Source organism: Atta cephalotes (assembly GCF_000143395.1).
Source record: "Atta cephalotes unplaced genomic scaffold scaffold00038, whole genome shotgun sequence".
In the NCBI taxonomy this organism is placed as follows: Eukaryota; Metazoa; Arthropoda; class Insecta; order Hymenoptera; family Formicidae; genus Atta; species Atta cephalotes.
The window spans coordinates 589,921-603,365 of record NW_012130102.1 but is presented as its reverse complement, the minus strand read 5'-3'; the positions used below and the strand labels follow the sequence as shown (position 1 = coordinate 603,365).

General features: G+C 35.9%; 1 protein-coding gene across 1 annotated transcript; it reads left to right on the top strand.

Moving 5' to 3' along the window:
• Positions 1 to 568: 568 nt before the first annotated feature.
• On the top strand, positions 569 to 10,052 carry LOC105621880 (intraflagellar transport protein 172 homolog). Its single transcript, XM_012203319.1, has 14 exons — positions 569 to 607; positions 1,570 to 1,713; positions 1,838 to 1,950; positions 2,040 to 2,225; positions 3,253 to 3,723; positions 3,993 to 4,601; positions 4,682 to 5,123; positions 5,293 to 6,006; positions 6,397 to 6,850; positions 7,089 to 7,195; positions 7,430 to 7,873; positions 8,026 to 8,349; positions 8,743 to 9,173; positions 9,329 to 10,052. Exons 1-14 carry the CDS (start codon positions 569 to 571, stop codon positions 10,050 to 10,052), a joined length of 5,202 nt encoding a protein of 1,733 aa, XP_012058709.1.
• The last annotated feature ends 3,393 nt before the right edge of the window (positions 10,053 to 13,445 follow it).

Here is a 13,445-nt window from a genome sequence, read left to right as displayed (position 1 = left end):
TAACTTACGTCGCTAATAGTATAGCGTATACGTAAGTAATTACGTCCGTTTTACGTATGGCGATTAAAAAACGTAACCACGACTTTTCCCTTACCATCTATATATATATATATATATATATATGTGTACAGATCATACATTTATCAGCTTGAGAAGAATTATCTTCTGATTAAAAATACATTGTCAGATATTATAGATATTACAGATAAAATACTACAAAAAAAAATAACGTTTATTTAAATTATATTTATTTATTTGACAGTTCGAAAACGAAAGATTTATTTTTTGCTATTAAATATTTATACTTTATTTGTACTTTATTTTTTGATACTTTTTTTGCTGCAAAATTGTTTTATTATTTTTTTTTTCTCGCCAATGAATTATATAATATTTTTCTATTATAGATTATCTTTCCTTTAAAGTTAGGTCGATGATCAGAGTAGTGGAAGTTCTGTCGCCTGGTAACAGATGTGTACACACGAATGAATATACCTGCTTTACGTCAGTACTGTACATTAATTCTTGTAAATAATATTATTAGGATAATTGAGAGTAATATTGAATCAACATGCTGCTAAAATACTTAGGTACTGTCATGCCAGCGCAGGTGAGTAGAATATTGTCATTTTAAATCAAAAGTTTTAAATCTTGAGAGCCTGAAGATCGAGTATCTTCGTATCTGTAAAACGGGTTTTACATAAAATAATTATATTTTTTCGAAAATTATTAAGAAACTATTTAGGAATAAATATAGACTTGATTTTAATAAATATATTTTAAAGATTTGTTATAGTAACTTGATGAAAAAATGAAAAAATTGAGTATTATTTTTAACGAAAAAGTAACTTCTTAAATGAAAATAGTTAATTTTGTTTATATTAATTGATGAAATAATTGATGAAATAATAAAAAATAATTTTTAATATTACATATATATGAAATTCATAGAGATCATTACATGTATAGATAAAAATATCTATAATATGTGTTATACGGGCTAGACTCTAGCAATCATTTTCGCAATAATTAACAAGATATTAATTACTAAATATCGTTGAATATTGGTTTTTAATAATTTTTACTCAAATAACATCAACTTTATAGAAAAACAGCGAGAGACAAAAATTGTTTATTCTTTTCTCATAAAATTCTGAGAATTTTTTCAAAATTTTTTATTAACTTTTTAACTGCATTTTGTTATTGGCAACTATTTTTATTGGCAACATGACAAAATACAGTATTAAAAAATTCTGAAAAAATTTTCAAAACTTTATAAGAAGAAAACAACAATTTTTGTCTCTCACTGTTTTTCTATAAAGTTGATAATATTTAAGTAAAAAATTATTGAAAATCAATATTAAGCAATTTTTAATAATCTTGTTAACTGTTGCAAATATTATAAAATAATAGAGGACTTTTCGACTCAGTTTAGTCCCATCTACCTTTCTGTGAATTATTGCTAGAATCTCGCCAGACATCCCTATATATACAAATAAATATATTTAAACAAAATGCATGTAATAAGAGTTGACTATTTTTATATTTGTATATTTAAATGTTATATGTTAGGAGTTGGAAAACAGGGTGATTAGCATAGCATGGTCACCAAACAATTTAAAGCTAGCTGTGGCATCTTCGGATCGTTCCATTTACCTCTTTGATGAAAACGGTGTAAAGCGTGATAGATTCTCTACTAAGCCTGTCGATTCCAAGGTATTCTATTTTCCAAAGTTGTTCTTTATTGATATTGCTATTTCAGAGATTTAAAAATTCTGAGATTTAAAAATTTCTGAATTTAAGAAATTAATAATACAATATCGTTTTCCTTTATCTGTAGTTTGGCAAGAAGAGCTACATAGTGAAGGGAATAGCCTTCTCTCCAGAGTCTACAAAAATTGCAGTTGGTCAAACCGATTGTATTGTATATGTATATAAAATAGGAGAAGATTGGTAGAGTGATTTATACAATTTTCCAAAAAAAAGAAAAAAATTAATTAAAATGAATTGTTTACTAATAATTATTAAAAATTATTTTTTAGGGGCGACAAGAAAGTAATTTGCAATAAATTCCGACAAAGTGCCGCGGTGACTTGTCTGATCTGGCCAGTGGATGGTCCAATTATCGTAGGATTGGCAGATGGAAAAGTACGCGCGGCTATGATCAAGTCGCAGAAGGCGCAAACCTTATATACTTCCGACGCTATGACGATAGCTCTGGCTAGCAAGTAAATTAATGCTTAGTGATATTTCAATTATGTACACCAATCTAATCTCTGAATAAGTTTAAGATAATAATAATGTAAAGGCATGAGAGTATAACATGGTTAATAGAGCGCATTTTTTGTATATTTTTTTTATTAAATAAGTATGAATTTTGTAGCCACTCCTGAATTGACAGATTCATCTTGATTGATGTTGAAATTTATGTTAGGAGAAAGTACCCTTCAAATAAAATTGCAGATTACATTTACAAGAATTTAATCGGTTGAATAAGTCTAACATTCTTGTTAATATGTGATTAAACTAAAATATGTATCGTTCGAAATAAATTTCGCTGGGTGCTTCGAACGAGCAACACATATTTTAGTTTGATCACATATTAACATGAATTTCAACGTCAACAGTGGATTTTCACTTTGGATCCGTCAATCCAGAAGTGGCTTCCATCTAGAATGAGATGATCTCTTGGATTGTATGAACGCGTTTCGCTGAAGAAGATTCAAAAAAGAGTCAAAACGTATACGAAATTTATACTTATTAGTATTTATAGTAAGGAAAATATAATAAATACGCTCTATTAACCACATTATGCTCTCATATGCTTTTACATTATTATTGTTAAATTCGAGAGTCACAGAGACATCATTCATTAAGTTTAAGATATTTTTTTCAGAAATCTTAAAAAAAATTTAAAAAGTATAACAAATATTTTAAAACATTATGTAATATTATGAGCATTGTTGTCATCAAGATGAACTTGTAGTTTATTGAAATTGTTGTCTTTGCAATTTCTAATAAGTAAATCTTATATTCAGAATATAAGATGATATTTTCGTAATGCTTATAGCCGGTATTCATAAGTCAATTCTTATATTCAAGAATGTCTTAAGTTCTATCATCGCATTAGCGACTTAAGACATTACTTAAGACATTACTTAAGTCTTAAAATAAGAATCGATGAATACCGGCCTATCTTAAATTCTTGATATCAGAATATAAGATTTACTTACATTGATCTTTCTCGATTTATAGCGTCCGCGGTAGCGGCTTCCTGTCAGGCCATGCCGACGGCAGCATTATCCGGTACTACATTGTTGAAGACGGTAACGCGGAACCATCGGGACGCGTGTGTGTTCATGGAGTGCCTCCTTATGCTCTGGCGTGGCCACAATCGCATATCTTAGCAGCAGGTTGCGACAAACGGCTGACTATGTACGACCCATATGGCAAGCCGGTCAAAATTTTCGATTTTAGCCGGGATTCCCAAGAAAGGGAAATCACTGTCGCTTGCTGTAGTCCAAGTGGTCAGAGCGTCGCTGTAGGCTCCTGGGATAAGGTGCGCATATTTGATTGGTCGCCACGAAGAAGTATCTGGGAAGAGACCAACGTGCGCGACTTGCCCAACTTCTACACCATCACGGCGCTCTCCTGGAGACGAGATGGTTCGAAGCTGATAGTTGGCGGATTGTGTGGCAGCGTCGAACAGTTTGAGACTATTCTGAGGTGGCTGAAACTTGGGATTGTTGCATTCTTTACGTTTGAATACTTTTTAAATTTTGTTCTATTGCATCTTTTTGTCCCTAATGATTACTATAAAAATCGAAATTATCTTGATATAGAATTATATAATAAATCATTAATGTAAAATAAATAATAAATCTAATTTTATTTTATTTGCAGAATAACTTGTTATTGAAGAGACGATCAATCTGATGTCATCAGTGGAAACTAATTTGATCGAGATATTTATCGCTATGAATTTCATCTTTCAGACGTACAGTGGTACGCGGTAGTCACGAGGTCGCCTACGTGGGTCCTAATCAGGTAGTGATCCGACCTCTGAGCGACTCTTCGCAGCGACCTATCGTCATCAGATCGCAGACGGGTCTGGAGATCGAGGACGTGCGTGTCTTAGGACGCAGAGACAACAATGTGGTGGCTCGGACGGCACACACTTTGTTAATTGGCGACATCGAGTTGGGTTTGATCAGCGAGATCCCATGGGAGGATCGATCTGGCAGCGAGAAGTTTTTCTTCGAATATCCGGTTGTATGTCTAATCTTTTGCTCTGGCGAACTGACGATCGTTGAGTACGGCCAAAACGAGGCTCTTGGTTCCGTGAGAACAGAGGCGGTGAACCCTCATGTGGTCAGCGTGCGCGTAAACGAACGATTCTCAGCTGGCGGAGGTGATAACAAGAAGTTGGCCTACTTGCTGGATCCGAGAACTATTCGCGTGATTGATCTGCTATCCGGTGCGACTATCAGCATGATCGTTCACGATGCCCGCATCGATTGGCTGGAGCTAAGCGAGGCTGGTCATAAACTGCTATCGCGCGACAAGCGAGGTCGTCTTTGGCTTAATGATGACGAGGGTGACAAGTAATTTTATGAAGTAGTAATTTTATGAAGTTTTTTTAGATCTTCTTATTCTAATCATTCCTTATTTTGCGGCATCGCAGAATCTTGCTGGTGACAGGGGTATCTTTTGCATCTTGGGTGACTGGTAGCGACGTTGTTGTCGCTCAGACAGGTCAAACCTTGGCCGTTTGGTACAACGTGGATGCGCCAGAAGCAATTACGCTCATATCGATCAAAGGCGATGTGGTAGACATTGTCCGAGAAGATAGTCGAACATCTGTGATGGTGGAGGAGCACGGCGGTATCAAAGTGGCACATCTGTTGGATGAAGGACTGATCGAGTTTGGCACTGCGTTGCATGACAGTGACTTCGGAAGAGTCATTCTGTTCCTGGAGAACATGGGCGATGGTCCGCAAGTGGAAACCATGTGGGAGAATGTGGCCAGGAACGCTATGAATGAGAGAAAGCTCGATATAGCAGCCAGATGTTACGCTGCGATGGGCGACGTGGCTTGCGCGAAATTTCTGAAGGAAGTCGCCGAGGTTTTTTCTTTTATAATATAATACAATATAATACTCTTCTTTTATAATAAAATATAATATAATACTTCTTAATATAATATTTCTTTATATAATATTTCTTTTATAATATAATATTCTGTCCCTTTTGAGACACAGTAGCAGTTTTTGTTTTTTTCTTTCATGTTCCAAGATTGGTGAAAAATACGCTAAAGAGACAGGCAATGAGCCAATGGCCAATCCAGAATGCTGGGCTCGGTTGGCCGTACTAAATGGTGACTTGAAAACCGCTGAAGCGATCTATTTGGAGCAGAATGAACTGGACAAAGCATTGGATATGTATCAGCGTTACTGGCGCTGGGAAGATGCTTTAAATTTGGCTGAAAGTCGAAACTGGAGTGGTTTATCAGAATTGCGGGACCGTCATTTAGCTTGGTTGCTGGACACTGGCCAAGCGGCTCGCGCGGCCTCCATCATAGAAACCACGAATCCTAGGAGAGCTGTCAAGCTTTATCTGGAAGCTCGTCGTCCTGGACGAGCTGCCAGATTGATACTTGCCGACAATGAATTGCTGGAGGATGAAAGAATCGTCGAAGAAGTAATTAGTGGCCTCAAGACCACTGACCTCACTGAACTCGCTGGAGAACTGTTGGAAAAGACTGGCGCCGGTTCCGAAGCAATCAAATGTTATTCCCAAGCTGGTGTCTTTGCCAGAGCCCTCGACTTAGCACGCAAAATCGACCCCACTTTGGTGGTCGAACTGGAAAGGGATTGGGGAAAACATTTGTCAGAGAATGGTCATTATGACGCCGCTATCAATCACTTCATCGAGGCAGGCGAGACGATATTAGCATTGAAGGCCGCTATTAATGCGCGACAGTGGAGAAAAGCTTTACAAATTATTCAGGTGCAGTAGTAATAATCTTAACATACACTACTGCTCATGGACTCATGAAAGTTCGGACACCCATAAATTTTATCGAATGATCGTAAAAAATTAAGACATTATAAAACAGAAATTGTATTATTTTTTAAATATATTTTAGATTACTTGTACACATACTAACAATTGCAAAAATTTTATAAATTATTTTTAATTTTATATACCAAAATGTTACCTTTATTTCATAGATTATAGAAACATTGATAGTGTAATCGATAAATTTCAAAAATTTATAAAACTTCTGCAATTGGGGGTTAGTACGTAGTGTAGGTTTTATATCTTATTTATATCTACTTCTATGCTATCTTCATTTTTATTAGATTTGTTTACTATATTCTTTTCCCATTTTTTTAGGTGATTGAAGACATTGATCCGGAGATTCGTCAACAATGCGAAAAACTGGGCGAATACTTCTCGTCAATAGGCGAACGGAGCTTGGCAGAGAGTCTCTTTATTCGCGCCGAAAATGCTCAACGCGCCGTAGAGATTCACATCCAATCTGGTGACTGGATGCGTGCGCACCAGGTAGCTCAAGAACACATGAAGAGCGATGAGGCCAACCAAGTGCTGGCGAAGCACGCCGAGAGTCTTCAGCAGAATGGCGAGCTCCATCACGCCGAGTCTCTTTACGTCGCGATCGGTGATCATGACGCGGCAATTGCTATGTATCGCAAAGCAGGAAATCGCAGTGATATGGTCAGATTGGTCGCACAGCACCGACCAGATCTACTTCAGACTACTCATCAGCATCTGGCAAGAGAACTAGACGCAGCCGGCAAGCCGAGAGAAGCCGAAGAGCACTTCCTAGGTCAATTTTAAAGACTTGAACCAACCATAATTCTAATAAGAAAGTGATGTTTTCTTCAATGAATGAATTTGATTCCACATAAAAGTTGCTGCGATCAATCATCCGACTATACAACTCTATAATATTTTTCTGTTATTGTACAAATACTTAATCAGTATCGGACGCATAAAAACATTAAAATATTTAATTTATAATTTACTTAGTTTGTATATAAATATAAATTGTAATTCTATCTTAGGTGCCGGTGACTGGCGTGGAGCGGTTACAGCTTACAGATCTGCGAACATGTGGGAGGATGCGCTGAGAGTCGCCAAGAAAGCTTCGGGAGAAAAGGCAGCACAGCAGGTTAAAATTTATACAGCTTGAGGAGCTTTGTTGTTTCATATGTTGCATTCAACAGAAAAAGTATCTCTGCAACTTGTAAGATTTTTTAATATGATTTATTTTCGTTCTTAGTTCCTCACGAACCTAAATGTAAATCAATTGTATTAAAAAATTTTACAATAGTTGCAAAACTTTTTCTGCGCATTTATTTCTGTCTGTTGAATACGGAGCTTGATTCCCCTCTTTTTTTTTTAGGTTGCTCTAATGTGGGCTCGAACATTGGCTCCAGAGTTAGGTGCGAGACTCCTGATGCGACTCAGTTACTTGGAACCTTGCCTGCAATTGGCATGTGAGGCTAATTTGTTTGATTGGGCTCTGGAGATCGCCAAGTATGGCACTGTGGATCAGAACAAGGAGGTTCACTATCGTTACGCAATGGCATTAGAAGACGAGGGTCGTTTTGTCGAAGCCGAGAAGGAATTCGTGCAGGCCGGCAAAACTATGGAGGCAGTACAGATGTATATCCACACCCGCGACTGGGAATCTGCTGAGGACGTCGCACGATCTCACAGTCAGGAAGCAGTGGCGCAGGTCTTGATCGCCCGAGCCGCCGAAGCTGCCGAAGGGCAAGACTATGCTACAGCAGAGGCTCTTCTTCTAAGAGCTCACAAGCCAGAAATGATAATAGAGCATTATAAGGTTGGTCTCTCCCTCAGATTCTCGTGAGAAGTTGAAAAAATTCTTCCAGAGATTAATAATTGTTGATAGTTATATATGAAGATTTATATCATAATAAATATTTCTGTTTCTTCTATTTAATATCTAATTGCGTTGAAATCTTCTCATTTCAGACAGCCGGAATGTGGTCCGAGGCACTGCGAGTGTGTCGAGAATATTTGCCCAGTCAGGAAGCAGCATTGCGCAGAGAGTTAGGTCAGAGAAGCGCGGGATTAGATGGAGCAAATGCATTGGAAGAAGCTCGGAAGTGGCTTAATCTCGGGGAAGTGCGACCTGCTTTGGACACTTTGATTCTGAATCCGCAGGCGCCGAGATCATATCTCATCCGTGCGGCTGACATCCTTTTACATCAGGCAGATCCCGAAACGGTGGCGGAAATCGGCGGTGATCTGGGTGAACGTTTGTTTTCCGTTGGTGAACACGCGCTCGCCGCTCAGGTAGTTTTTTTCTTATTGACAACGATTCAACTATTCATTAAAGAAATGCGCTTGATCGGAACAAGTTACTGACGTTTGATTGGAATATTTTACTCCAGCTCTTCCTTGCTCTTTGACTTCTTCTGATTATTTGTTCCTTTCTCTCTTCGTTTCGATAAAAAAATTCAGATTTTTGAATGAGGTAAAATTAGCTCAATCTGTATTTTAAATTAACGAAAGAAATTTTAGGAAAATGGCATCATGAAGCTTCCAAAGAGATGAAAAAAGGTGATAGAGCAGAGTGGCTCGTATATACTTCAGTAAATTGCATTGCTCATAACTAAGTATAAAAGAAATGAAAAGAACTTTTAGGACAATTTAATGTCTATAATTTATCGACTCATATCGTTGTAGGTGTTTCTTCAAGCGGATCGGTTAAAGGACGCAGTGAGTTCACTAGTGACTGTTGGCGAATGGGATCGCGCGCGACGAATTGTCCGCGAGCTCGCTCCTGATCTCGAGCCATACCTAGAAGAAAAATATCAGGATGCCATGGCGAATGAAGGCGAAATAGAACGGCTAGCGGAAATGGACGGTAATGCCGCCCTCGAGGTAATGGCACGCAAAGGTCAATGGAGTCAACTGTTCGATGTCGCAAGCTCGCAAAGTCCGGAGGTGCTGCATAAATTTGTGGCACGACGTGCAGCACAGTTGCTAAAGAACGACGCCGCGCCGCAGGCACTACAGCTGTACGCGCAATACGGCGCACCCGCGATTTCGCAGAATTTCAATCTGTATCTGCAATTGGCAGAGAGCATCCTGAATGCAGCGCAACAAGATTACAGGTACAATATCTTGTGAAAACTTTTCTTGGAAATTTTCATAGAATTTTTTAGGAGCTTTATGTAAATAATTTCAAAATTTTGATTAGTGTTATACGTTTGTCTCATACTTTTGATTTTTATATTTCTTCATGTCATTCGCGATTAACCAATTCCAGATACTTGGCTCAACTCCGTGACGTTTTACACGGTCTCTACCGCTCATCACCGTCCTCCGATAAATTCGAGCATCTTCTGAAAACCGCTCATTTCTCAGCGGTGAAGCACGGTTGCCGTTCATTTCCAGCGCTTTCTGACGTTGTGGTCAAGACGTCGGTCAGTCTCCTGCGATACACCGACATTCTTCATGCCGACAAATGCTACTACGAAGCCGGTATGGCAGCCCGTACCGCTGGTCTTTTGAGCGAAGCCTTCGTCTTTCTCAATCATTTTCTCGATCTGGAGGAGTGCATCGAAGAGGAAGGTGATGGTAACGTTCTAGATGTGGACGATCTACGTGTCACTGACTTTCCCCTAGAAGTTCCACTTCCGGAAAAACTCGGAATCGCAACGGATCAACGAGAAGAAGCGAGAGAGTGGGTATTAGCAGTATCTATGGACCAAAAGATCGAGCAAGGTTTACCGGTCGATCAGAGAGGTGTTTACGTCGGCTCCCTAACGTCGCCGATAAATTCCGGCGCGCCTCTTCAGCAATGCGTAATCACGGGATATCCAATGCGCGGTCCGGTTGTCAGATTCGAAGAGACCAACCGTGTAGCTGATCGCGACGACTGGACCAAGTTGATCAACACAGCCAGACAGGCACCACCGGATTCGCCACTAAACGACATTTTAGTATTTCTTCAGGATTGGTGCGGCACAGCGCCTAAATACTCGTTTTAAAAACGAAAGTTTTAATAGAAAGTTAAAATAGTATGAAAATAGTATAAAAATAATATAAAAAAATAAAGAAAATTTAAAACAATTTGCAGATTTGTAGACAAGTTAAAACAAGTTAAATGTAATAATAAGTATGTTAATATATACAAATAATATTTATATGCATCTCTTATATACTCTTTAATTCTTTGAGGATAAGAGCTTTTTATAATAAAGAAACTTAAACTTTGAATTTAAAACAAATAATACGATTACTGTGAAACTCGGTTTTAGAAGAATTGCTGAGTTTGAATGTTGTCTGAAAATGAATAATAAAGGAAGCTCTAATGTCACAGGATTCATAATCAGAGTCAATTTAAAAGTCAATTTGAAAATCAATACTAACTGCTTGCGCATTGATAAGCTTCAAATTAAATGAAATTTGATATTATTTTTTTCTAAAATCGAGTTTTATTTAGATTATTTTTTATTTCGTCTACCATATTAGATTCATCATTTTTAATTTTTGACTTCAGATTCAGATAAAGCATTATAATAAATTATCCCATAAGTTAAGTTTTATAAAAATCGAAGCAGCAGTTTATAAAATAAAAGAGAGTATAACTCCTAAATGAAGTCGCTCATTTACAAAAGATTAATTAGAGGCACATAATGGCATTATGAGCAATGTATTTCATTTAGTCGAGATTTAAATCATCTTCAGAAAGAGATTTATATTCCTCATGAAATTTAATTACTTATTTATTATTTTCTGCTTCAAATGTCTTTGAAAAGGAGAAAATTGCGACAGAACAGTGTTAATTCGTCAAATTATTTCCCATTAATTGTTTCTTTCAATCAGATACATTCGTCCTGCAGGGTAACTCATGAAGGGATTTGAGAGGATGGGCAACCGCAGATGATAATTAACCGCTTAGCAAATATGCTCGGCTTTAGCGCATTCCATAAGCCAAAAAGCCACCCGTGGAATTTGGTGGTTCAAAGTAACGCAAATACACGCACACACGACGCGCGCATCATATTGACTCGAAATCACGAACAAGCTTAATACATGCCACAAGAGACGCGCCATATTGTTAATGTTTAATGTCCAACAACGACAGTCGCAGCAAGAGCGCATTGCTTGCATTATGTCATTTAAAATATTTCTTATTATATTAATAAAATAAAAATTTTATTAATAATCTATCTATTTTATTAATAGATAACCATTTTATTAATAAAAAGAGATAAACGGTTGAAAAACATAAGAATATCACAAAAAAGTATTATTATAAAAATTAAGGAAACTAATGTAAAAATATTTATTTTTTACGTAATAAATGTATTAATAAACTTTTATTTATTGTTATTTTCGCAATGTCTCATTATTCAGTATAATTATGAACCAAATTAAATTGAATAATTAAGCAACAAATTATGAAAAGTGAGAGAGTTAAGTAATAAAAATTGTAAAACTATAAAAAAAGTTTCACAGAACTCGAGAATTAAACAAATACAACTTGAATATTCTACAAGCAAATTTTCGTTAATGCATTTTCTACCTTATAAAACGAGAGCAAAGAAATCTGCTCGAACAAAGTTAGGTAAAATAAAAAGAGGGAGATATATGTATATACAACGCATCTTGCGGCTACGTTAATTCCCGCGTGGTCGACACCTTCGATTTTCCGATAATTACCGCATAATGGCGCTTATACAACTTTCAGACGCTTTAAGCGGTCTGAAAAGGCACCATGGGGAGAAAAAAAAGGAGCAATGAGAAAACGCAATGTGCCCGTCCAGACCGACCCCGATCCTTGCTTGGGAACTCGTGAAAGCGTTCGTTGATCACTGCCATTAAACGCTCTGCGATTAATTTAAATAAATGCGCCGCCGTTATGAGAGGGGAATACTTACCTGTGAGGGATGGTGGATATTCAAATGCGGACTTCTTCGCTGAAAAGTCGCCGAGGACTAATCTTCTGACGGATCGCGGGATTTCCTTCTAAAATATTCCTACGAAGAACTAGAAGGGATGGGGGTGACTTAATTCCGGGATTATGTACCGGAGTCTCGCCGATGAAAGTTTATACCAGAGTGACTTGGAAAATATCGAATGTTTCAGTCTTGTCTGCAGTAACTTAATTTCATCTACAAGATCAAATAAAAGTCTTAAAAGTATTAGATTACGTAAAATTATCACACTGATAGATTATCGATATACATATATAGAATATTGTCTCGATTTTTTATACATACGTATAAATTAAAAGTATTATGTAAAATGATACATATACTTGATAAGCAACCCTCAGTTTATCGCATTACACATAAAAAATCCTCAATTTATAACATTTTTTTGGGAAAAGTGATAATATAAAAACCAAAAATCGACTAATAAAATAGTAAATTGTTATATTGTAAAAATATTGTTCTTCAATAAAATTGGTTTAATTCATTTTTCGTTAGATATAAAATATTTACATTAATTTGTAGAATTGCTTTATACTAATTATGGGCAAGATTGTATACATATGTGTTATATGTATATAAGCCTAGTTTACATCGTACACTTGATACGGATACTAACGGGTACTAGTAATTTTCTATTAAATTATTTTAATTTCGACAATGTATTTAAAGAATGATGTACTGATTGCTACAATGCATCAAACTGATTAATTATAAAAATACTCATATTATATTATGTTTTATATTATTATATTATGTATTATATTATATACGTATTGTAAATTAAGATAACTCAATAGAAACTACTTACTAATTAATACCCGTATCAAGTGCATGGTATATGATAACCATAAAGAGCTCAGAATACATCGAAGGATAAAGATAAAAAAAGGAAGAGGAGGGAACGAAACAAGTTGACAACATACGTTAAAAAATTGGTGTATATAATAACAATAATATATATAATATATATATAACGTATATGAGCATGTTTACATGATTCTTATTACAACAGCTTCATTTTAATCTAGCCTAACCCAAACCGCCGGAATTAGATTCGAGCAGTCGTTTATATATATAATATATTATAATATATTATTCATAATATATTAACATTTCTCGTCTTCCTTACAACTTCCTTGAATTATTAACTACCGCGTTTTAAATTACAAAAAGTGGTTGCCCTAAAACCCACCTAAAACCTTTCGCTTCAAATTGGACGTCTTCTTTTCGTTTCGCTGGAATATATTATTTTAATATGCTCTAAATCTATATCTATGTATATATATGTATATATATATATATATATATATATATATATATGTATATATATATATATATATATATATTACTTAATAATATATAAACGTTAAACGTAACGTAGTATAATATAGTATTATATCACAACCAAAACTAAAAACTACCTATACTACTAACTAACGT

Coding starts and splice junctions, on each gene's coding strand:
- LOC105621880 (XM_012203319.1), top strand. CDS start 569: ATGCTGCTAAAATACTTAGGTACTGTCATGCCAGCGCAG. Junction 608..1,569: donor GTACTGTCATGCCAGCGCAG/GTGAGTAGAATA, acceptor GTTATATGTTAG/GAGTTGGAAAACAGGGTGAT. Junction 4,602..4,681: donor AATGATGACGAGGGTGACAA/GTAATTTTATGA, acceptor GCGGCATCGCAG/AATCTTGCTGGTGACAGGGG.